The sequence below is a fragment of the Acomys minous genome (genome assembly GCF_964271855.1).
Source record: "Acomys minous genome assembly, chromosome: 12".
NCBI lineage: Eukaryota > Metazoa > Chordata > Mammalia > Rodentia > Muridae > Acomys > Acomys minous.
In genome coordinates this window covers 51554660-51577090 of record NC_140493.1, presented here as the reverse complement: position 1 = coordinate 51577090, position 22431 = coordinate 51554660, and the positions used below count along the sequence as shown (strand labels likewise).

General features: G+C 39.7%; 1 protein-coding gene across 4 annotated transcripts in view; it reads left to right on the top strand.

The window, feature by feature from the left end:
* The window catches only part of FAM135B (family with sequence similarity 135 member B), a 286049-nt gene that overhangs the window by 126130 nt on the left and 137488 nt on the right, over window positions 1–22431 (top strand). For all 4 annotated transcript variants that reach the window (XR_014783479.1, XM_084803028.1, XM_084803029.1 and 1 more), the window contains exon 3: window positions 22076–22155. Coding sequence is in view for 3 of the 4 variants with exons in the window: in XM_084803028.1 (XP_084659154.1) it covers window positions 22076–22155 (80 nt within the window). In the remaining variant the exon portion in view is untranslated. The remainder of the gene's footprint in view (window positions 1–22075; window positions 22156–22431) is intronic.

The following is a 22431-nucleotide window of genomic DNA, read 5'->3' as shown; positions in this document are numbered from 1 at the left end:
GTCAGGGAAGGGAAGATTTCTCAAGAGGTCAAGATAGGAGCCTTGGAGGTAAGTGGCAGGCACGAAGGTGAATGTGCAGAGCAAGGTGCCTTAGCAAAAAGCTACACTGCAAAACAGGTACAGGGCACACTGCCAGGTAGAGTGTGTGTGTGTGTGTGTGTGAGAGAGAGAGAGAGAGAGAGAGAGAGAGAGAGAGAGAGAGAGAGAGAGAGAGAGAGAGAGAGAGAGAGAGAGAGAGAGAGAGAGAGAGAGAGAGAGAGAGAGGGGAGAGAGAGAGAGAGAGAGAGAGAGAGAGAGAGAGAGAGAGAGAGGAGATGAATGCAATGAGAAGGTCTGGATGGAGTTGGAGAGAATGAAGTAGCAAGGGTAAATACAACCAATATACATTATATATAGGAATGAGATTTTTGAGGAATAAATAAAAATGTCTTAAAATAAATTAACTTATTTTTTGATATCCTGAAGACTAGAGAATTATTTGATGTCTTTAAAACTATAAGCTCAAAGCTCATATAGACCCTCAAAACCTTGTATGGATGAATGAGAGGAGAAATGTGTGCCAAAGTGTATCTTTTTATAATACTCCATTCATGCCCACCACTGCATGCTCTGGGGACTCGGTTAATTCAAACAGTGTTTCCTCTTACCTACTGTGTGCTGCGTGGGCTGAGCTGATGAGAGAGCAACGCCTGCTTTCGTCTGAGAATTTTGTCTGCAACTTGGCAGAGTCCAGCATCCAGGTCCTGTCCAGGAATCATGGAGAGGCCATAGTTAGTGAGGATGGCAAAACTCCATTAGATCCTGGCTGGATTAGTCACCAGACCAGAGCCTAGGGAAGCCACATAAGCTCTCTAGGTCTCCGAGTTTCATAAATGAACCAGCCTGGGCATGATCAGAAGTTCGTAGAACCTAAAACCAATGGATCCTACTGGCTCAAGTGGTGTCCTATTGTAGTGCTCTCAGAGATTGCTGGGAACCTAGAGGGATAGAGTCTTCTCGGGCTTTGCTTTTATAGGACTTGGTGTTTACGTTTCTTACAAACCAAGATCAGGGAAGGTACAGAGGTGGGTTATCATTTCCAGAGCCTGATCCAGCACTCCTGCAGCCAGAACCTTGAACTCGCGATACCTTGACTTCTGGTTAAGTGAGAAATACAGTGAAAGACAACTAACTAATGATAAAGAATTGGCTACTTGTGCCTGGTATAGAGTTCAGTGTCAGGACTTTATTGTCAGGGAAGTGCAGAGTGTGAAGGTGTGTGTATCTGTTTGGTGGGGGTGGGGAAGGAGAGGGAGGAGAATCAGCCCCCTCCCAAACAGTGAGTTGTAAACCCAGATTCAAGCCAGCACTTTTGTGTTTGCTCCATCTTAGCTTTATTCAGTGGTGTCTGTTTTATGATTCTCATGGTGTGTCTATAGGGAATCCATCTGCTAAAACTCCTGACCGAGGACTTTTCACACCAATCCCAGGGTTTTTTCAGCACCATGCTAATGATCTTATTAGTCTTAAGTGTGACTGAAGTGCAGTTGCCTTGCTGGGTGTTGAACTGAGCTCTCACACGCATTGCCTTGTTAATCCTCACAGTGAAACTGTGAAGTCTCTGCAATTCCCCACAGCTCAGTAGCCCCAGAATTGCTTCCCTATCCTGCTCTTCACTTCAGCCAGAGTGCCATTCTGCAGCATCATTTGCCTCATAGTGCAAGAGAATACACCCGTTGGTCACATACAGCTAAGGGAATTTTATTATTCTATATGGACAACTTTCTGGAAATAAAAATTTGATGAGATAATGGAAAATTCCATTGAAATTTATGGAATGGCTTTAGGCCATTCTGATAGATTTCATAATCATAGGAAATTAAGAGACTGGGGGAGTAGACATGGGGAAGATAAACACATGACAGTGGTACTTTCTTGTCAGAAGAAAAGCATTCTAGTGGAAGTGAACAATAGCAAGGGCTTTCACTTATTTCTTTATTATCTTTTCACTCAGCCACCCATCAAGCAGTTTCTATATCCACCAGTCAACCCTTCACCTGTTAATCTATCTACCTGTGTAACCATTTACCTGTGCATTCAGAACCCATCCAGAATCATTCTTGCTATTAGTTTACATAGGTTTTAGTTGCAGCTCATATGTCAACTATGACTTGGTAATTTGTAGGTGATTTTGTCTGAATGTTTGTGTAAGCATGTGTATACGCATGAGTATGTTCATGTGTATGTTCATGTGTGTATGTATGCAAATGTGTGTGTATGTATGTGAGAAGCAGAGAGAGAGAGGAGAGGGAGAGAGAGAGGGCGGGAGAGAGGAGAGAGAGAGAGAGAGAGGAGAGAGAAAGAGAAAAAACACGGGGAGAGAGATGAGAGGCTGCATGAATGTCCTTTAGGACAGCAGCAGAGTAGAAGAGGTCACCATCTAAAAGGAGGTTTAGATCACCTCGTATCTTCTAAGTACGTCAGTCATATCTGTCCTTTCCATGTATAATATCATGCACTTCTTGGAACACAAACCAACCAGGAAACTGGTAGTCTGGCAAATGAAATAACACTCCCAATTAAACATAAATTGTAAATGATGCAGCCCAAATCCAAAGGCCATATCATCCTTTCACCGTGACTCTCCTTACTAGGAAAAGAGTGACCACAATATTGACGTAGCTAACAATTGTCGAATTCTTACTCTGGGTTATGCTAAATTCTCTCAAAAGCTACCCTGGTCAAACTTGTGGATTTGATTCATTTATATGCATGTTGCTTGTTACATGGGAAGAAATGATAGTACATAGAAGCTGAGCAGTTTTCCAGAGGTGAAATCTGGAAGATAGTATATCAGGATATCAAATCTCTTTGGTTTCAGCTAGCCCCAATAATCTCTGTGTTGACGCTCCATGGGAGAAGATGCCTTTTGTCCTGGGTTTATATAGTAGTGCTACAATTATTTTTGAGAAAGGAATAAACACCTGTCCTTCCTCATTCTGTTCTCCATGTCAATCTTGTCTACATTTTCCCACAATTTCTTCACTTTAAGGGTGAGCCAAGATAGCATGTGAACTCTGCCCACGTTAATTTACATCTGTGGTGCCAGTAAACCAGCGAGTCCAGGGAACTCATGCGTTAAGCTTTGCAACATGGGCACAATGCCAAACCAGATCTCAATGTCTGTGGGTCAAAGTCTGCATTTTAGCACCATGGTCCTCTGGGGAATGTAGAGGCACTAAACACGTGGATCCTTCTCCCCTGAGACAGCATTCAGTAAGGAGCTGATGAAAATGTGACATAGCAGAGAGTGCATTTTGCTGTAGACCCATGGCTTTTTCCTTGCCTTTGAGGTTTTGGATAATGTTCCGTCCTGTAATGTGAGATCTTTCCTTATTTCTGTGACTTTTTTTTAGTGACTTTTACCCTATTTTCTTCCACATTGTGTGAATCCCATGGTTTCTGAAGATGTATCTTCCCACTGGACCACTCTATGTTAGCCTGGCCCTTCTTACCTTGAAGGAAGCCTGGGAGTCTTCTTAAGTCAGCAATGCAGTCCTTCTCTACTTTCTGTTGAGCTTAAGGCAGAGTCACTTTAACACAGTTCTAATTGTTCACATCAGCTGCCCTTTTGCTATGTCCCTAGCTCTGGTCATCTTACAGCTGACTGAGAACTTGGAATGACCTCTCCCACTTCTCTATCATGACTTTTTAATGTTTGAGGTTTTTTTTGTGTGTGTGTGTGAAGTTTTATGTCACTATAGTTTCTGTTGTTTCAGCTGGTTTCCATGATGCACAGGGTGTCTCACTTTAAGAATCCCTTCATTATTGACATTTCGAGTCACACGCTTGCATTCTGCTTCTTGTTGTGGGGTGCATGTCTGTGAGCAAGGTGCTTTCTGTTTTGGGCTTCCTGTTGTGACCATAATGTCACAACACTAAATGCTGCTATGGGCATCATTCAGGTAGAGTGTGAGCCAGGTGTGTGAAACATCTGGAATGGTCCCTGCCGCGGGCTGATTCTGACACCATAGCTGTTTGTCGTGCATCTGAAAGGAACACAGCAATATGCTTAGTGATCTGCAAACTGACAGGAGTTTTGTTATTTAATATTCTGTGTATAATCTAAAATTAAGATATATCCACATACTATGAGGGTGATAGACTGGATGGTGGAACAAGAAGAGTAGCCCTGAGTTCCAACACAAGCCCTGCAAATCCTTAAGGCATTTCTTTCGTCTTTCTGACTCTATCTCATAAGCAACACAGAAGTGTGTCTTGTGTCATAGAAGAATAAATGTAATTATAGTTTCTGAAGGAACTGATACAGATGGCGTCTCACACAGAGTGCCAGGTGTTCTGTCTATTATTTAATTTCTTCCTTGGGGCAGTTGATTGTAATGTGAGAAAAACCAATGCTCTGAGACACAAAGTTAATCGCCCAAGGTCATGTAGCATTAATCACTGACAAATGCAGCATTTAACACGGGCCTGTGCTGGTCAATGCTGGAACCCTGGGTTCCAGCACATGCTTTTATTTCATTCTTTGGAACCCTCTGTGCATGAAAGATATGTGAGCTGTGTGTACCCTCACTGCACTTTCTTGTTGGAACTGGTTGTACATTCTGGATTTGTCAATTAAAAAAAAAAAAAAAGTCCTCTCTGCAGAGACCTCTGTCACAGTATGAGATTGCAAGGCAGATTTTCTGGTCTGAGGTTTTAAATTACCCGTGTCATCTCAAGCTGTGCGAGTTACTTGAAGGTCTGCTTCTACTCGGGCTCATTTTGTTTTCATGATGAAATTCTTTATTGGGAATTTCACACATGCATATAGTGTGTTTTGATCAAATCCAACTCCCCTGTCCCCTCCTTTCCAATTCCTGACCTACCCCCCTTCACTTTTCTCTCCCAACTTTTTGTGCTTATTTTCCTTTCTTTTAAAAACTATTCTCTTAATTAATTGAACAGAATATTCTCCACAGTTAAGTGGAGACTGGGGACTGAATTTCACATGAACTCTGGTGCCCCTTATTTGGCCATGTCCCCTTGATGGGGAGGCCCGATGGTACTTTGAGGAAGGATAGCAGACTACCAAGAAGAAACTTGATACCCTAGCATCATATTCAAGGGGAGGAGGTCTCCATCAGTCACAGTCATAGGGAAGGGGAATGGGGTGAAAGCGGGAGGGAGGGAGGAATGGGAGGATGCACCGGATGGGATAGCAATTGAGATGTAATATGAGTGATTTTATTTTTTCAATAAAAAACATAAAAAAATTTCATACAACGTGTTTTGATCATAGGCAACCCCTAACTTCTCCCACATTTGCTTACATCCCCCACCCACTCAACTTTGTACCCTTATTTTTAAAATTCAGATTTTGGCTAAATACTTAACTGCATTTAGTGATGCCTGTGTGTACATGAGTGAGAACCCATAGCCTCTCAGGGGCCACATTACTAGAGAAAATTGATTCTCCCTCCTTTAATACCCATCAGTTGATAGTCGTTGCTCAGGCAGATGTGAGAGTTCATGAGTTTTTCACGCTAGCATTTTGGATGGTTTGATTTGGTTCAAGTCTTGTGTACACAGTTGCAGGTGCAGCGACCCGTGCGTTCATGTTTACAACTGCACTGTCAGGTCCAGCACATCCTGTTACAATGCAGATGTCTAATTCCTCTCTTCCAATCTTTCAGCCTTCTCTTCCAGGAGAGTCCTTGAGTCTATCATCCTGCACCCAGAGGAAATCATAAGCCTCCCTTCTGAGGACAAGCAAGCAGGATCTTTTTAGCCCATGTCATGTGCCAGCATCTTAAAGAGGAGAAGCTCTTACCTGCAAATATTGTCTCTGATTGAAAGTGGATGGGAACCAGCCACTCTCCAAGAGCAACATCAACAAATGCACACACTCACACAATTTAGAACACCCATCTCGCTGACTCATTGGGTAGGAACAACAGGTCCCCCAGGGAATAAAAACAGCAGAGGAAGATGGGTGGGAGGCTTTCTCAATCTCCCAGCACTTAGCAACATTATATATAGGCACCCCTAGCCTTTTTAGAGAGGAAAACCACTTCAAAAATACAAGATATTCATGTAATGCGTATCTTCTTCCTCGGCCCTTCTTTTCTCATTTTGTTTATTTCTTAAATATATTTTCAATTGAAATAGAATTAACATCACTTTTCCTCTTCCTTTTCCCTCTCCTAGCCCTTCCCAGGAACGTTCTTTCGAACTGCTTCCTACACTCAAGTGGATAGTCTCTGTGTTCTTATTCCTTGTTACTACAGTTGCTGCCTGATGCAATTCTCTTGCAGGACCTACAATTGCAAATACACACATTTGCTTCAGCACATACTGGATTTGACAGCAAGGCTAGCAGTGATGATATAATTATATCCAACATTTGCTGAAACTCCGTTTTGATTTTCCCATTTATTTCGACCTCAGTGTCAGCTCCAGGAACTAACTGATGCTTATTTGCAAAAGAATCAGAGTTCATAATTCAGATAACCTCAAATTGCCAGGAAAACAAAACAAGACACACCACTACTCTCATTGCTCTGGTTGTTTTAATTTCACATGAATGAGAAAGGAGACAAAGGGTGAGGTTGCCTGAAGCATACAGAGAAAAGACACACACCTTCAGTGGCATGCTTCCTTTAAACTCATAGGAGACTTATCTCAGGAGCCCAATTTGTATCAGTATTCAGTGACATGGTTTTCTGAGCAATAAGATATTTTTTCCTAAAGGCCCAACAGTGATCTTCCTAAAGTTATTGTAGTTATTTACTCTATTTGAATTTCAAATTTATTTTAATGAGAAAGATGCAGTGGTATAACTGATGGAGGTGGGGGAGCAGTGTTGTGCAGCTAACTGTTCAAAACCATCTTTTAAAAAGGACACATAATGCACCAGTTTTCATGCTGTGGATCCTTCTCCTGCCAGCCAATTTCAACATATCAAGTCAAAGAGAGTGAAGTTGTGCCCAATCGATACATACCGCCCGCTGAGGCGAAAACCACTTTAAAATGCAATAACTGTGCTAATGGGCTTCTATAGACATCCAATTAAAAAAAAACACAACTGAATTGAACAAATGTTTATTTATTGCCAACAACTCAGATCGCCCATTGCTATCTGTAAACTTAAATTTGTTGGCTATTTTATTTCCTCCATTTGTGTGTGTGTGTGTGTGAGTGGTATAAATGTGTGTGTGTGTGTGTATGTGTGTGTGTGTGTGTATGTGAGTGGTGTATGCATGTGTGTGGTGTATGCATGTGTGTGTGTTACATGCGTCTATGTGCACACACCTGTGCATATATATGTAAAGGTCAGAGAAAAAGAGCCTTCTCTATCATTCTCTGTTCTAGTCTCTTAAAAATGCAGCTCACAGCTTGTGCACCAGTCTGGCTGTGTCACAAGCACCAGCTGTCGGGTACCTGCTCCTCAGAATTAAGGGTGCAGATGTAATTAGCCACATCCAGATTTTATGTGGATTCTGAGGCTCCAACTTGGTCCTTCATGTTTGCCCAGCAAGTCCTTTCACTCAGTAATCATCTTCCTCCTCAGCCCTTCTTTTCTTCTTTTACTTATTTCATAGTATTTCTAACTGAAATAGAATTACATCAATTTCCCCCCTCTCTTTCTTTTATCCATCTTCTCCTTGGTAGCTTTCCTTCAACCTCTCCCATGCCTTTCTACTCTCAAGCTGATAATCTTTTAAAATTACTGTTACACATATGTGTGCATAAATATATAAATACAACATGCAGAGTCTGTCTGTATATATATGGCTTCAGAGCTCACCGTTTTGCATAAACTTTCCATAGAGGGGCTCATCCGTGTGAGAAGCTAACTCTTCTTCTATCCATCTGAGCTACAGACACAGGAGCTGTGAAGTAGATGTATTTATTGGCATGGGCTCCCCATGGACTCTTGATCTCAGCATTATGGCCATTTGTGATGGCTTCTGTTTGCTACAGAGAGTCTTCTTTCTTGAGGGTTGGTATCTTTGACTGCTTGTGGGTATAAGCATAAGTTTTAGAATGTATAAGCCATTAATTATACTGGTCTATCAAAGTGGTGGTGGTAGAATCTCTTTTTTTCTTTAATTGTAAATAGATTTTTTCATTATATATTCTAATTTTCTCTTCCCAAGCTCTTCCTGATCCTCACCACCCCCATCCATGCCCTTTCTGTCATTCATAAGAAAACAAACAGGTAGCTAAAGAGCAATGATATATTAAACTAAATTCACTCTTTTCTCATTAGTCCTGGAAAGCTGACTAGGTTTCCAGTACTAGGAAGTGTGTGTGTGTGTGTGTGTGTGTGTGTGTGTGTGTGTGTGTGTGTGTGTGTGTGTAATATATACATATTACACACACATATATATACTATATGTAGTATAATACATTTATTGTATAATTTATAATTTTAGGTAAATAGGAAATAATGTGATTCCTTGAAGCTTTATCCAACAACTTTGGGTGCTTTGGGCCTTGTTCCTCCTTTTCCATCTTTATTGACTTCCTCACTCCACAGTTGGAGCTTTCTTTCTGTTTTTTCTTTGATTACCCCTTCATAGCGCCTGATTACTGCCCCTCCCCCCAGCCCTGCAGCTCCCTTGTCTCACCTTTGAGGCCTTATGCATTCTGGTTATGTTCTATACTCACATCTGAGGGTTTGGACTTAGTGACCTGTAGGGAGTCTATAACTCTCATCAAACTGTCTGAATATATTGCATTTTAAATTTTTATATGTGAAATAAAGGAATAATCATACCTTAGAGTCAGTGTAAGCGTTAAATAAGTTGGTACATGTGAATTGTGGAGAATGAAACTAGCACACAGCAGGATCCACTCAAACAGTTGCAGCTAACCCTTTTAGTAACAAGACCAGTGAGAACAGAGACTACCTCAACACAAAGATCTGAGAGACAAATGATATTGGAAAGTTCAGGAATGTGGAGGATTTCCAACTTGGATGAATATTTGATCCAGACAGCAGTGTAGATATGCCTGTGAGTTGGATAGCTCAAGACATTGAGTGTGCACTTCACACGAGGGGGACTGCGATCACCTATTAGATGCCAAATGTTTATCTTTCTCCTTCCTTCACCTTTATGTTTACAGTTTTGTTTTCCTTCCCTTAGCTTACAATGAGGACTTAACATTTCTACACATTCTCATGCCATTGTCTTTACCTGAAGTATGTAGCCTCACCTTGGCTTGTGATTGAGTAAATTAAACTACATACAGCAGGAAGAACCACAAGACAATCAGGAATTATATAAATGTTACATTCATAGTGATCTGGCTATCTGTATTTCCCAAACTTGAAGTAAACATCTTTCTTATCTTGCTGAGTCTAAATTTCTGAATGAAGATTAATATCTACCATATTTCATCTCTATTAGCTTAAAACAACCATCTTGATATGAAAACATCTTAACCCCTAACCTACTAAGCCTAATTGAAAGACTAAACTATCTTGTCTTCAACCACATCAGAGATTTGAGAAGGGATAAAACTTAAATTCTTGCTGCTCTACATTTTTTTTTGTGTGTGTGTAATCAGTTCTGATGAGAAGTTGGCTCTCATCCTTATTTTGTTTTTCTGTATTATATAAAATATTACTCTGTTCTGGGTTTTTCATTCTTGTTTACTTATTTTATTTATTTTCTACTTATTTATCTATTTTGTCTTTTTCTTTTCCTCATTCATTTCCAGTTTTTGTCTACCAGTAATAGAGTTTGAATGAGCAATGTCTGCTATAGGCTTAAATAGTTGAACTCTTGGTCTCCAGTTTGTTGAAGTGTTTGGAAACATTGTGGAACTTTAACGGGTGGAGCTTTGCTGGAGGAAGAACATCACTGATACTGGGCTTTGAGAGACCATAGCCACCCCCTGATTTCTAGTTCCCTGTCTCTCCTGCTGATTGAAGATGGTTGAAGATGTTTTCTTTCCGCTTCCTGGTCTGGCCACCTGCTTCCAAGTCTTCCCTGCCATTATGGGCTCTTTCTTTAGAATCATGTGCCTGGGAAACCTTTTCTCCTGGAACTTGCCTTGGTCATGGTATTTTAACACAGCAAAAATAAACACCATAATCACTTACATGCTTTATTACCAGCCTTATTCTCTTTGTTCTTTCTATTTGAGTAATATAATGGCCTAGAATTTATCAGGTTCTGAATGTCATCAAAATTGAAAAAAAATTTTGGCTGCTATATATTAAAATAATTATTTTGCCTTGTTAGATTTCTTTTCAATTGAGAATACTTTTTTCATACAATATACGCTGATCACAGTTTCTCCTCCATCATCTTCTCCCAGGTCTTCCCCTCTTTCCCACCCTCCTAACTTTACATTTTCTTCTCCCTCTCTTAAAAAAACAAGAAAACAAAACAAGCAAACAATAATAAGACAAAGCAAATGAGCAAACAAACAAAAGTGTGAGAAACACAGACCAAAAAGTTCATTAAAGAACACAAAAGTAGAGACCATAATATATAAACAAAATACGAGTAAAGTTAAAGACCCCCTAAACAAAGCAATTTGAGACCACTGAGGAATAGTAGCCAAAGAGGCACCTACGTTAACAAAGGTTAACAAAAACCAAAAAGGCCCTGGTTAACAGGGCTTTGTTTGTTGCTTGCTTTAAAATTGATTTTTAGCATCTTATCTGCATGAAGATAACGAGGCATTCTGTTCATTTGTAGGGCATCAAAAGTGAAGATTATATGTTAGTACATACATTTTTCCATTTTTCCAAATGATAAAACTGTATGCTGCTTTGTATTTTTTCTAGTTGGCTTGGTAATAATTACCTCTGCAATTTCGACCTGTAGACAGTCTGCCTGTGTTTCTAAGACAAGCCTAACAGTTACATACTTTCCAAATCTGCATTCTGTGGTGGAAAATAGCCATGCCAATTTTGTTATGCATATTTCAGGCTTGATTTTAGATACAGAGGTAACGTTTGATTCAGAGCTCCTCACTCTGCATCTTCCTTCTCCTCATTACAGCGTCTCTGCATTCTTAGACACCAAGTCTGTTTTTCCTTTGTTCAGATTGTGGAATGAGTTTCTTCTGCTTTCCTCCTAGAGGAGTTTTACTGATGAAATGACAGTGCCAGCACCCCAACATACAGTGAAGGGCATGCTTTGCTATGCCCTGATGCTGCACACAAGAAGCCATTTGTCTTTCTTTTTAAGAGTGACTATATCTAAGTGTGTGTGTGTGTGTGTGTGTGTGTGTGACTTCGGAAAATTGAAATGATTTCCAAACTTTTATTGTTAATAGTGATGTGAAAACACTCATGTTCAGTAGGAAAATGGATTCTGCTGATGTACATTGGCTCCTATGTAACTCATAATCCTCTTGTACATGTAGTCTTATGAAGGTCTTACTAAAATTTATATAATGGATTTTTTTTCTTTTAAGTGATAAAATATTACATATGAAAAAAAAAAAAAAAAACAACAGAAAGAACTAAGAGCTGGGTGTCGTAGTGCACACCTTTAATGTCAGCAACCTGTGAGGCCAGCCTGGTCTACCAAGAGAATTCACGACAGTCAGGGTACACAGAAATCCTGTCTAGAAAAACCATTAAAAAAGAAAAGAAAAGAACGAAGTACCATGTACATCTCTGAGTCTTATCCTACTCTGAACAGCAATGCTCAGATTTACCTAAGGTGTGCAACTAGAGGCAAGACAGATTATAGATAGATGTCGGAGAGTCTCTTTCACCTCTGTGTTAGGAATCAATAATAGAGACACCACATCATGCTGAAATCTCAGGTCAGACACCACACATTGGCTAACTGTTCAGTCCTTGAAATGTACTGTGGTTCTGTAAGACTGGTACATGTGAGCATCTTTTTTTTTTTTAAGATTTATTTGTTTGTTATTATGTATACAGTGTTCTGCCTGCATATACACCTGTACACCAGAAGAGGACATCAGATCACATTATGAATGGTTGTGAACCACCATGTGGTTGCTGGGACTTGAACTCAGGACCTTTAGAAGAGTAGGCAGCATTCTTAATCACTGAGCCATCTCTCCAGCCCCATGTGAGCATCTTTAACCATGAACAAATGTGTGCTTGGATAAAAAGCTACATGCTGAAGCCTATTTGATTTTTAGAACTAGTAGTTCCAGTGTCAGCTTTTGACCTTTTCATTACAATGATTTTATTTCAGGTCATACCGTAGGGTCAGAGGTCATTTCTTAATATACTGAAATGAAAATGATTATTGCAAAATGTTATACATCTCTGCTACTACTTCTGGATTTATGAAAAATAATTTGTGGCTTCTAGGTCACTAGTAAAACTATAGTTACAGAGGTTGAGTTATATAGTCCTGTTGTTTCCCAGAGGGCTCTGTGACATTCAGATTTTCTTCTGTCCATCTATCCTTCCATCCGGTCACTCATCCATCCCTCCATCCGTGTCTATTCACTATATGATGTTTGTTGATATTTAAACATTTTAGTTTCTTTAGATTTGGAGAAGGATAGCACATGGCTTGTCATCTTCAGCAACTGGTGGTGATGATAATTCTTTAATCAGCTAATGAGAGACACTTACTATATATTACTCCCTCCTCAGTGCATTTGTTATAGCTCTAATGAAAGCAAATGAACAACAGATAACATTCCTATTCTCAAGTTGCTTCTGAGAAAGCAGAAGAAAATGCATGACAGAAGATTAGTGATCAGAGAAAGGGTATTGCTGGGTTCCTAGTAACGAAAAGATTGATGAAAAAAAATTAAGGCAAGCTGATGAAACTTAGCATATCTTGCCTTGTTTACCTGAAAATGAAATCCAACTTACTCAAATGGTTTAGAATTTTAATACCTGAAACTTTCCTCAACTACTAGGTTGTTTGCTTTCTGTTGCTGTATGTGATTAATACTTGTGTTACGTCAACATGGTCCTAGTCACTGTTCTATTTCTGAGAAGAGACACCATCATCAGGCCAATGTTTAGGAAATAAAGGATTTAATTGGGAGCCTTCTCATGACAGGAATCATCGCAGCATGCCAGGTGCTGAAGCAGTAGCTGAGAGCTACATCTTGGCCCCCAGGCTGAGAAAGAGACTGAAAACCCCAGTGACACACTTCCTGCAATAAGGCCACACCTATTCCAGCAAGAACACATCTCCTAATCCTTCTCAAATAGTGTCATTCCCTGGTGACTAAGCATTCAATGAGCTGGGGGAGGGGGAGCATTCTTATTCAAACTACCACAAACTTAAAAAGAGAAAAGTTTCATTGTGGTGCATGGTATTAAACGTTTTAGTCCTTAGAGTCTTGGGCATGGTGGCATAATCCATCATGGTATGTGCCAGATCTGTGTGTCAGAAGAGGTCTGTTATCTCACGTTGGCAAAGTCCTAATATCTCTCTCATTCTTATGCCTTCAGTGACCTGATTTTCCTACACTAGACCCTATCTAAAAAACTTTAGCATTGCCTAGTAACTTTGCAGGGTGACAACCAAGCCTTCAGTTCTGTTCTCTAGGGGATATTCTGGATCTAAAGCAAAGCACATCTCTCCATGTCTATGGATACACAACTTCACTGAACCACAGCTTGTATATGATAATTTCATTATTTTTATTGGTTTTGTTATGACTAAGTAATCTGAAAGCTCACACAGGTCATTTGGCTATCATTGCTGTAGCACATCTCTATAACTTTAGTTTTTGAAGCAATACCCATAGCTAATATGAAGATTCTGGAGCCTGAGATCTGAAATGTTTCTGACTGAGCTAACGTGGGATGCCAGCAGGGCTGCAAGCCTTCTTGTTTGGAGTTTCTAAGAGACTCTCTTACATTTTTCCAGAGACGAGAAACTCCAGAATCCCTTAGACGGAGATTCTTTCATGTTTCAAAGCTACCAATACAAGGTGGAGCTTTTCTCTCATTGTGTTACTGTCTCTCATCTGTGTAATGGACTGGCTACCACCTGGTTATCCAAAATAATCTCCAGGCTTCAATGCCATTTTATTACCAGCTTGATTTTTATCTGAAACAGTAATTCTTTTTTTTTTTTAATTTTTTTGAAGATTTATTTATTTATTATGCATACAGTGTTCTGCCCACATGTGAGAAGAGGGCACCAGATCTCATTATAGATGGCTGGGAGCCATCACGTGGTTGCTGGGAATTGAACTCAGGACCTTTGGAAGAATGACCAGTGCTCTTAACCTCTGAGCCATCTCCCCAGCCCCCTTAATTCTTTTTGGACTAACATGTTCAGGTTCTGAAGATTAGGATAAAGTTAAGGTAAAAGCAGAGCTTAGCCTCACACTTACTGATGAAAACTGGTGAAAATTACGGTTAATATTATTGCTTCTAAAAGGAGCTCTGCAAATTAGGTGATTTTCACACCTCTCTGCAAGTTCATCTGAGCCTTCTGCGCCATTGTTCTCCAAAGGGTTGACTTGCATCAACTGTCCTTCACAACATCTTTAAATCATCCTCTTTAGAAAATGTGTCTCTGAGATCACTTGATGATTTACATATAAAAATAGTGTCCTTCTTTAAAAGTTAGCACATTTTATTTATCATGTGAACACAGGTGATTTTTTTTTTATCCCTAGATGTTCCTTTTCTCATACTTAGTACGGAAATCATGATAAATTCATCAAATATATCCTGAAGAAATTGAAGATCATCTGCTGTGTTATGTATGAATGTGTGATTTATGGGCTTATCATCTGGCAGAAACTTCAAATGAAATAAAAGAGAATTGCTAAAAAAAAAAAACCAATAAGTTTAAACATTATTTCCATTATTTCATCAGGATGCAGGCAAACAGGCAAACGGGTGCAGCTAAGTAAAGCTTATTCACCAACTCACAGCTACAAAGTATGTGACATTAAAGATGATGGTTGATTCCTTAAGCAGAAATTCATTAAGATCAAATGCTTTTAAGAAACTATAACTCCAAGAGATTTGGAACAAGTTATAAAAGAAGCCCAATATATATAATAAATGGTACTGCCCTAAGGTGTAGACGAAGAGAAGACTATAAGTTTTTTCTTCAGTAAAAAATCCTGGTTGCCATCCCCAAGTTCCAAAGCTTTGAGAAGGGGTCAGATCTTTCCAACAGCTCAGTTTTTTCCCCATGATCAGCACCTGAGATGGTGATTTGTGGGAACTCAAACAGGACTGCGTGCATGCAAGTTCTTTGTACTGTTCAGTCCTGGAATGGCAGTCCTTAATAAATCCTGAGCTCAGCCTCCTGCTCCAGGTACTGTGTGACAGGAAGGTGATGCATAGTCCCTGGTAATGATTGAGGTGTCCTCATACAGGAGGACACCTTAGAATCTGACAATTGGTTAAGGTGCTGATGCTAGCTCCCTTGCTGATAGAATTGCTGAAATGCATTGGAAAAAGCAGCACTGTGCATGTGTATGGAAGAGAGGCTGAAATGACTGGCCTCCAGGGAGTGAGCCTGCTGTTATGTCCTTCCTTATTGACAGTGCTTTACTTCTAGTGCTGGGGCCTATGGCTGACGCTGCTGCAGTTTTGTTATTGACGTTGCTCCTATCATTGTAATTGACTTATAAACCAATATGTAACATTTTAAAGATGGCTTGTGGAAAAATCAAATGTTCTCCTCTGACAAAGAGGAAGCTCCAGCAACAGAGTGATGCTTCTTCCTTGTGGTGATTAGTGGCTGTGACACCTCACATACCCTGTAGATGTGACAGCCTTTACTTGTCAACTTGACACAAGCCAGGATCACCTGGGTAGAAAGTCTTACTGAACAGTTCTCTAGGTCAAGTGGGCCTCTGGGCCTGTCTGTGCAGCACTGCCATGATTTATAATTGAGGTGAGAGGACACACCCTTGTGCTATTTCCTGGGCTGGGTCCTGTATGGAAAAAGAATGAAAAAAGTTAGCTGTGCATAAGTATGGTTAACCAAGGATGGCTGTAGTCTCCTTCTGTTCTTGACTGTGGGTGTGACTTCCTCCCTGGTTTCCCCTCAGTGATGGATGTAACCTGGAACTGAAAGCCAAATAAACTCTTTCTGGCCCAATATTGTCTTTGGTTCAGCTATTTGTCATAGCAACAGAAATGAAACTAGGACAGTGGACGAGGCAGGCATCTTTTGGTGATAGTAATTTTTTATTTTTTCATTTACATTTCTTACCTGTTGTTTTTGTCTTTTTTATGGTTTGTAACAATTCCTGATTCTTGAGCACTTTTAAGCAATAAAATTATTTCTTATGGCTTAAGAGGTTAGAAATTCCACCATCAAAGAACCACATTTAGTGACGTTTTTTCTGTGGTGGGGAATCTGCTGAGTTTTGGATCCAGTCATGCAAGGCATCACATTGCAAGACAGTGCATAAAAGAGGAAGGACCAAGCTGCATTTTTAAATCAGAACTAATCTCAAACCATTGATTTATAAACCCATAAATCTACAAATAGTTCAGTTTGTTCATGAGAACTGAGCTTTCTTGCTCAAATCACCTGATTTTATTTTGGTTGCTGTTGGATTCTAAAGATAGGGCCTAGGATAGCATCAAAGTTTGCAATCCTCCAGTCTGCCTCCTCCTGGTACTGGGATATACAGGCACCCTTCACCATGTCTGGTTCCCTGATCACCTCTAAATGGTCCCACCCAACCACACCTCTTCATAGGTAATAATCAGGGTCCCACTTCAACATGACTTAGAATGGTGACGTGGAGGTATACTGTTTCTAGGGTTATTTCTGTCAAAAGCAGAAAAAGAAAATCTAGTTTCAGAGGACTCAGAGCTTCCTAAATGTGTTTTGGTCAACTACCTGGTCCCTGTGGGTGAGACTTTACTCCAGTTGGTTTGATTTCCTGTGATTCTACACACATACAGTCACATTGATTAGGACAGATGCTTTTCTTTCACTCATTGTGTTTGTGTATGTGTGTGGGTGTCTGCCTGTGTGCACATGCATGTTTGCATGTATATTGGCTTGCAGGTGTAGGTTTGCTTGCTTGTGGAGGGCCAAGGTTAGTGTTGGGAGTCAGCCTCAGTTGTTTTTCTACCTTATTCATGAGGCTTCTTGATCAAACCCAGAGTTTATGGATGTGGCTAGTCTGGCTACCACTTAATGAAAGTCTACACACTTAATGAATAAGAGCATTGGGTTCTTTCCTGGATTGTTTTGAGTAAGACTGAATGGACATTGAAGCATATTTCCAGGTCTTTATTCTTTATACAGTGTGTCTGCTTCCTTTGGTGGAATGTTAGTTTATGTATTTGTTCAAGTCCTTATTTCTTTTCTTTTTTTTTTTAAGCTGTTGAGTTGTGAGAATATTGTTGCCTAGCTAATAAACCTTTGTCAGTTAGTCAAAGCAATATGTTGGTGTAGCTGCCTTCTGCAAAGTTATGATGAATTAGTGAATACGTTCCTGGGGGAAATGGTTCACAGGAGCCTTACCTTACATTTCTTTTAACAGTTCAATACCTAGCCTTTGGCCAGGGAGACAGTTCAATCAGGAAAATGTTTGCCTTTTAAGGATCTGAGTTTGATCTCCAGAGATCACACTAAAAACAAAGTGTGGCAGTATTAACCTCAGCCCCGGGGTGTTAGAGACAGGAGTGCTAGGGATGTCCATACACTCCTCTTAGTAATAGTAGGAACATGACTATAGGGCACTTATCACCCACACAGTGCCACCCTGCTGTGGGCATGTTTTTAAAAAATATTCTTTATTTTTCATATATACATTTATATCATTGCACATGTATACAATAAACTACCCATAGCAAGAAGAACCACGACACAATCAGGAATTTTATAAATGTTACATTCTTAGTGTTTTGGCTATTTGTATTTGGCATCCTTGAAGAAAACATACGTCTTATCTTGGTGTGTCTAAAATTCTGAATGTAAATCAATATCTATCATGTCTCGTCATTATCAACCTAAAACATCTATCTAGACCTAAAAACATCTTAACCCCTAAAGAACTAAGCTTACTCGTAAAACTAAACTATCTGGTCCTCAACCCCATCAGAGACTTGAGAAGGAATAAAATTGATTACCTGATTATACCGGGAGTGCAGATTAGGAGCTTTCCAAGTGAGATGATGACAGAGATAGTTTGCTACCTGAAGACTCACCCAAAACTCTCTATAACACTGGAGCATCATCTTCAGCCTTCTGGCCAAATATATCTGACAGACATATTTGTGAGGCAGGAACTATTGAGGACCTGCTTACTTTATCTTAGCAGAGTTTGGCCATTGACTCTTCCTGCATCCGAGCTTGCCGTTTTTTAGGCAGAATTTTGTCTGTGGTAGAAACAAGGCTATTTTTCCCAGTGGCATGTTTGCCACATTTGAAACCATCTCCATAAGGAAGTTCTTTGATGCTCATCATCCTCTTTGAGGTAGGCTGTCTGTTGCCAGGAGTGAACCTGTCTCATTGTCAGTGAATCTTTAAAATAATAAAAAACATTTTAAAACACCATATTCTGTATGTCTCTGAGGTTTTTGAAGACCTTGTCTAACTATTTTACCTCATCTTTCTATAGAATTATATCTATCTGTTACACCTAGGATGTATATTCTTGTGATAAAAATAGACTAGTAATTGATATGATCAATTAACAGCTTTTCCTAGCTTGTTTAACAATTTCCCCAATATTATTTGGGCCTCTACAAATGCATTATTTGTCCAAAATCATCCAGAAGAAATCCAAATGGGGTCCAAAATAACACCCCATTGCCTTTAGGGGGGTCAGTAGGGTTTTTTGTTGCTTTCTTGCACTATAGAGGATTATTTTCAATGGGAGTTGGTTACAAGTTATTATTGGTCTTATTTAGAGAGAAAACAAGGTTAGACTCAGCAATGTCTCTCTTTTCTATTATCTTACATTCTTAGGTCTGAAGATAGGGATTGAAAAGAAAGAAGGCAGAATATAGAAATATATAGGGAAGATAGAACAAAAATAGATTAGTGAATCTACTTCTCAATTAATACCTCAGTTGTCACTCACAAGGCTATTTTTAATTCACTGGTATAGAATTTTCTATATAGATGCAAAATAAGTTAAATTTTAGAATTCAAATGTAAGGTTACTTCATACACATTGCATATATTTCTACTCTAATATGAGGTATTGTACCCATATAACTCAATTATAATACAAGGTTTAATTCCAATACCTCAAAAGTGCTATTGGTGGCTGTTTAGGATAAATAATATATACAAGTTAATTGCTGTGGGCATGTTTATTAGCAAAGAAATCAATCCAAAGCACACCATTGCCAAATGCAAGTGTGTTTACAGGAGCCTTCCCTCCCTCTCCGCTGTACTCTGCATGTCAGATGTGTCTATTGATTGCAGCCAAATTCGTGCCTGTGAATAAGCACAAAGGAGACAGATACTTTGAACCTGAGGTTAACAAACATTAGCAAGTAGGTGAGGCCACAAGGGTGGAATTCACAAATAACCAATGCAATCGACATGAGATTTGCAAATATTTTCTGCTTCACTGCAGATTCCATTGTGATCCTCAGCGGCACGTGTCATGGAACAAAAGTGCTTAATTTTAAATAAAACTGGACTCACCCCCTATTTGCTTTTATAGGCCATTCTCCAGATACAGCATCTAAGATATCATCTTAGTTCTGTATTTAGAGCATATTTAAGAGCTTCTGTATCTTTTTAAAAATACATTATACATTGTATATTATATTTAATTGAAAGTAGTTTTTTTCATACAATATATTCTGATTATGATTTCCCCTCCCCCTACTCCTCGCACTTCCTCCTCACCCTCTCTCCCATCCAGATCCACCCCCATTCTGTCTCTTGTTAGAATACAGAAAGGCTTCAAATGGATAATAATAAAATATAATACGATAAAACAAAACCAAAAAAAAAATCGGAATAGGACAAACAAATAAACAGAAGGAAAAGAGCCCCCCAAAAGGCACAAGAAACAGATATAGATGCAGACCCTCACTTGTTTGCACATTCACGGATTCTATAAAACTGGAAAATTGGGAGCCATAATATATATGCAAAACCCATGGGTTAGTAAGAAGGCAAATAAATAAGTGAATAGACAGACAAATAAATGGAAAATAATATTAAAATAAAAAACAAATCGCTCCCAGTACATTGTGAGACAAGGAACCTTCAGAGATGCCACTGAGCACATCTTCTGTTGGCCAGCTGCTCCTGGGCATGTGCCCTACCCTTACGAGCAGTTTGTTTTCCATCTGTCTGTCTCTCTCTGTAGTGTGTGTAAACAGTGATGAGGTCGTGAATTTATGAAAGAGTTGTTGGGCATAGGAAGAGTTGAAGGGGGGCATAAATGATGCAAAAATCATTATCGATGCATGCAATTCTGCAGAACAAACAGAAAACAACCCAAATGTTGCTGGTGTATTTATACTCCTGTTCCTGTAGGGTGGACAGCAGAATCTTAGCCTCCTTATATGGTTCCAATTAAAAGCAGGGTCATTACCATCTGCCAAGGATGTAACTCTAGATTCCAAAGGAGACGGAACTCTGCTCTCAGCTAAGGGTCAAGGCGGAGCTTTGGCACAACCTAGTAGTTGTAAGGTCTGCTGTCGGTGGGGGTGCTACTGGTATGAGGCAAACAGCTGTTATCTAAAAGTTTTCTGGTTTGCCGTGTTCTTTTGTGTGTGTGTGTGTGTGTGTGTGTGTGTGTGTGTGTGTGTGTGTGTGTCTCCAGTCATTAGTGTTTCAGGTCTGTAGGCTAAGAAACTGTCCAACATCAAGTTTGGGATGCAAGAGGTAAAAATGAAAGGCAGGAAGTCACCACCATGGCTTTTCTTCTCCCAGAGTGCCTAGCACGTGTGTTTCCCATCTTTGTCTCCTTGCATTTATTTTGTGCTGTTAGAGTTTTCCTTGTGTTTGAAGAAAAGAATAGGAAAACATGACCATCCCCCATCCCATCTTCAGATGCCAGCTACTGACCTCTTCTTTTCTTTGTTATATCTTACTTTCATTTAGGGGACTTTCTTGATCTTTTAATTTTCATTTTACAGAGCCAAAATAAGTTCACAAAATTATACAATTAATTCAAAGTCACTCAGCTCCCACATGTCAGAGATAGTTCATAAACTGCCTGATAGAGTCAGAGTTAGCCTGCTCAAAACTGTCACCCAGACTTCAGTCATGTAGTCAGAGCCAGCGCGTTAAGAACTACATATCCCTTTTCATCATGTACGCATCAAAATTACACCCAAGGCCTTCACCAGAAATATCTTGCTTTGTCACTATTCACGATGCCACTGACATAGTGGTACAAGACTTCTCAGCTAGGAGCGCAATGAACCTCAGGACACTGATTTGGTTCATGGTATATTTACTTACATCTCACCTTGACTTATTTACATTTTACTTCACTATGGGTTTGCAGTGTGTGGAAGGAGAGGACAATTATGCCAGAAATGATTCCTAAGTCCTTGCAAGTGTAAAGTTCATTAGTAGCAAAGCACCAAGGCTGGGTCGGGGTAGAGGGCAGGCAGGAGAAGTTACTGAGAGCACTGCAGCCTGCATAGGACTATCAAATTAGGACAAAAATCTTGTAAGACAAATACACTAGGAAAAGTGGTTATTGATATATATAGAAATGACAGCCCAGCTTCTACATGCCTCAAGGAGCTGTGCAGAAAAGGGGTGCTCACTCACAAGCAAATATTTGTATTTTACAAGTCAATAAGTCAATTGATACACAGACTTTTAGTTCTATATTGTGCTCCCTTTCCATGACAGTTGGTTTTTCTAGACTAAGAAAACAAACAAACACAAAACCAACAGCAAAAAGTTTGCATTCTATTTTCACATGACTCATTTGTGATTTTTCTGTATTGCCAACACTTCCAGTCTTCCTAAGTCTTATGTGATCTCAAGTGATGCAATTTCTTGCCTTCCTCTGTATCTTATCCCTTATCCTTCAACTGCTCCAAAAAAATGCAATCTTTTTTGCTTCCAGATAACTGCATGGTATCTAGGACCTTCATTGGTTTCTTATGACTTTCCATAATTAATTAGAAGGTACATTAAGAAGTCATATAGTCATGGCCTGGTCTCTGCTCTTTTCTTAGGTATTACCAGATCCGAATGACCTTGAAAGTGTCCTCAAGGATCCCTCACAGACTGAGTGCTTCCATCGTTGGGCAGTCAGGTGAGTCAAAAAAAAAAAAAAAGGGCTTCTGCCTCAGGGGTAACTCATCATGTGTTCTTGTGTGACATGGTCTACCAGAACACAGTGCAGCACTCACTGTCAACTATTGGACCAGTGAGGTCTAGAAAAACAAGTCACATCCTGGATGAAACAGATGAGAGACAGGACCCAGCAGACAGGTAAGGAGAAGCCTTTTGCTATGAGTTCAAGAGACCAAGCAAGTGAGCAGTTGTGCAAGCACATTCTAGGCACAACGATGGGCCTGAATGTCATCAC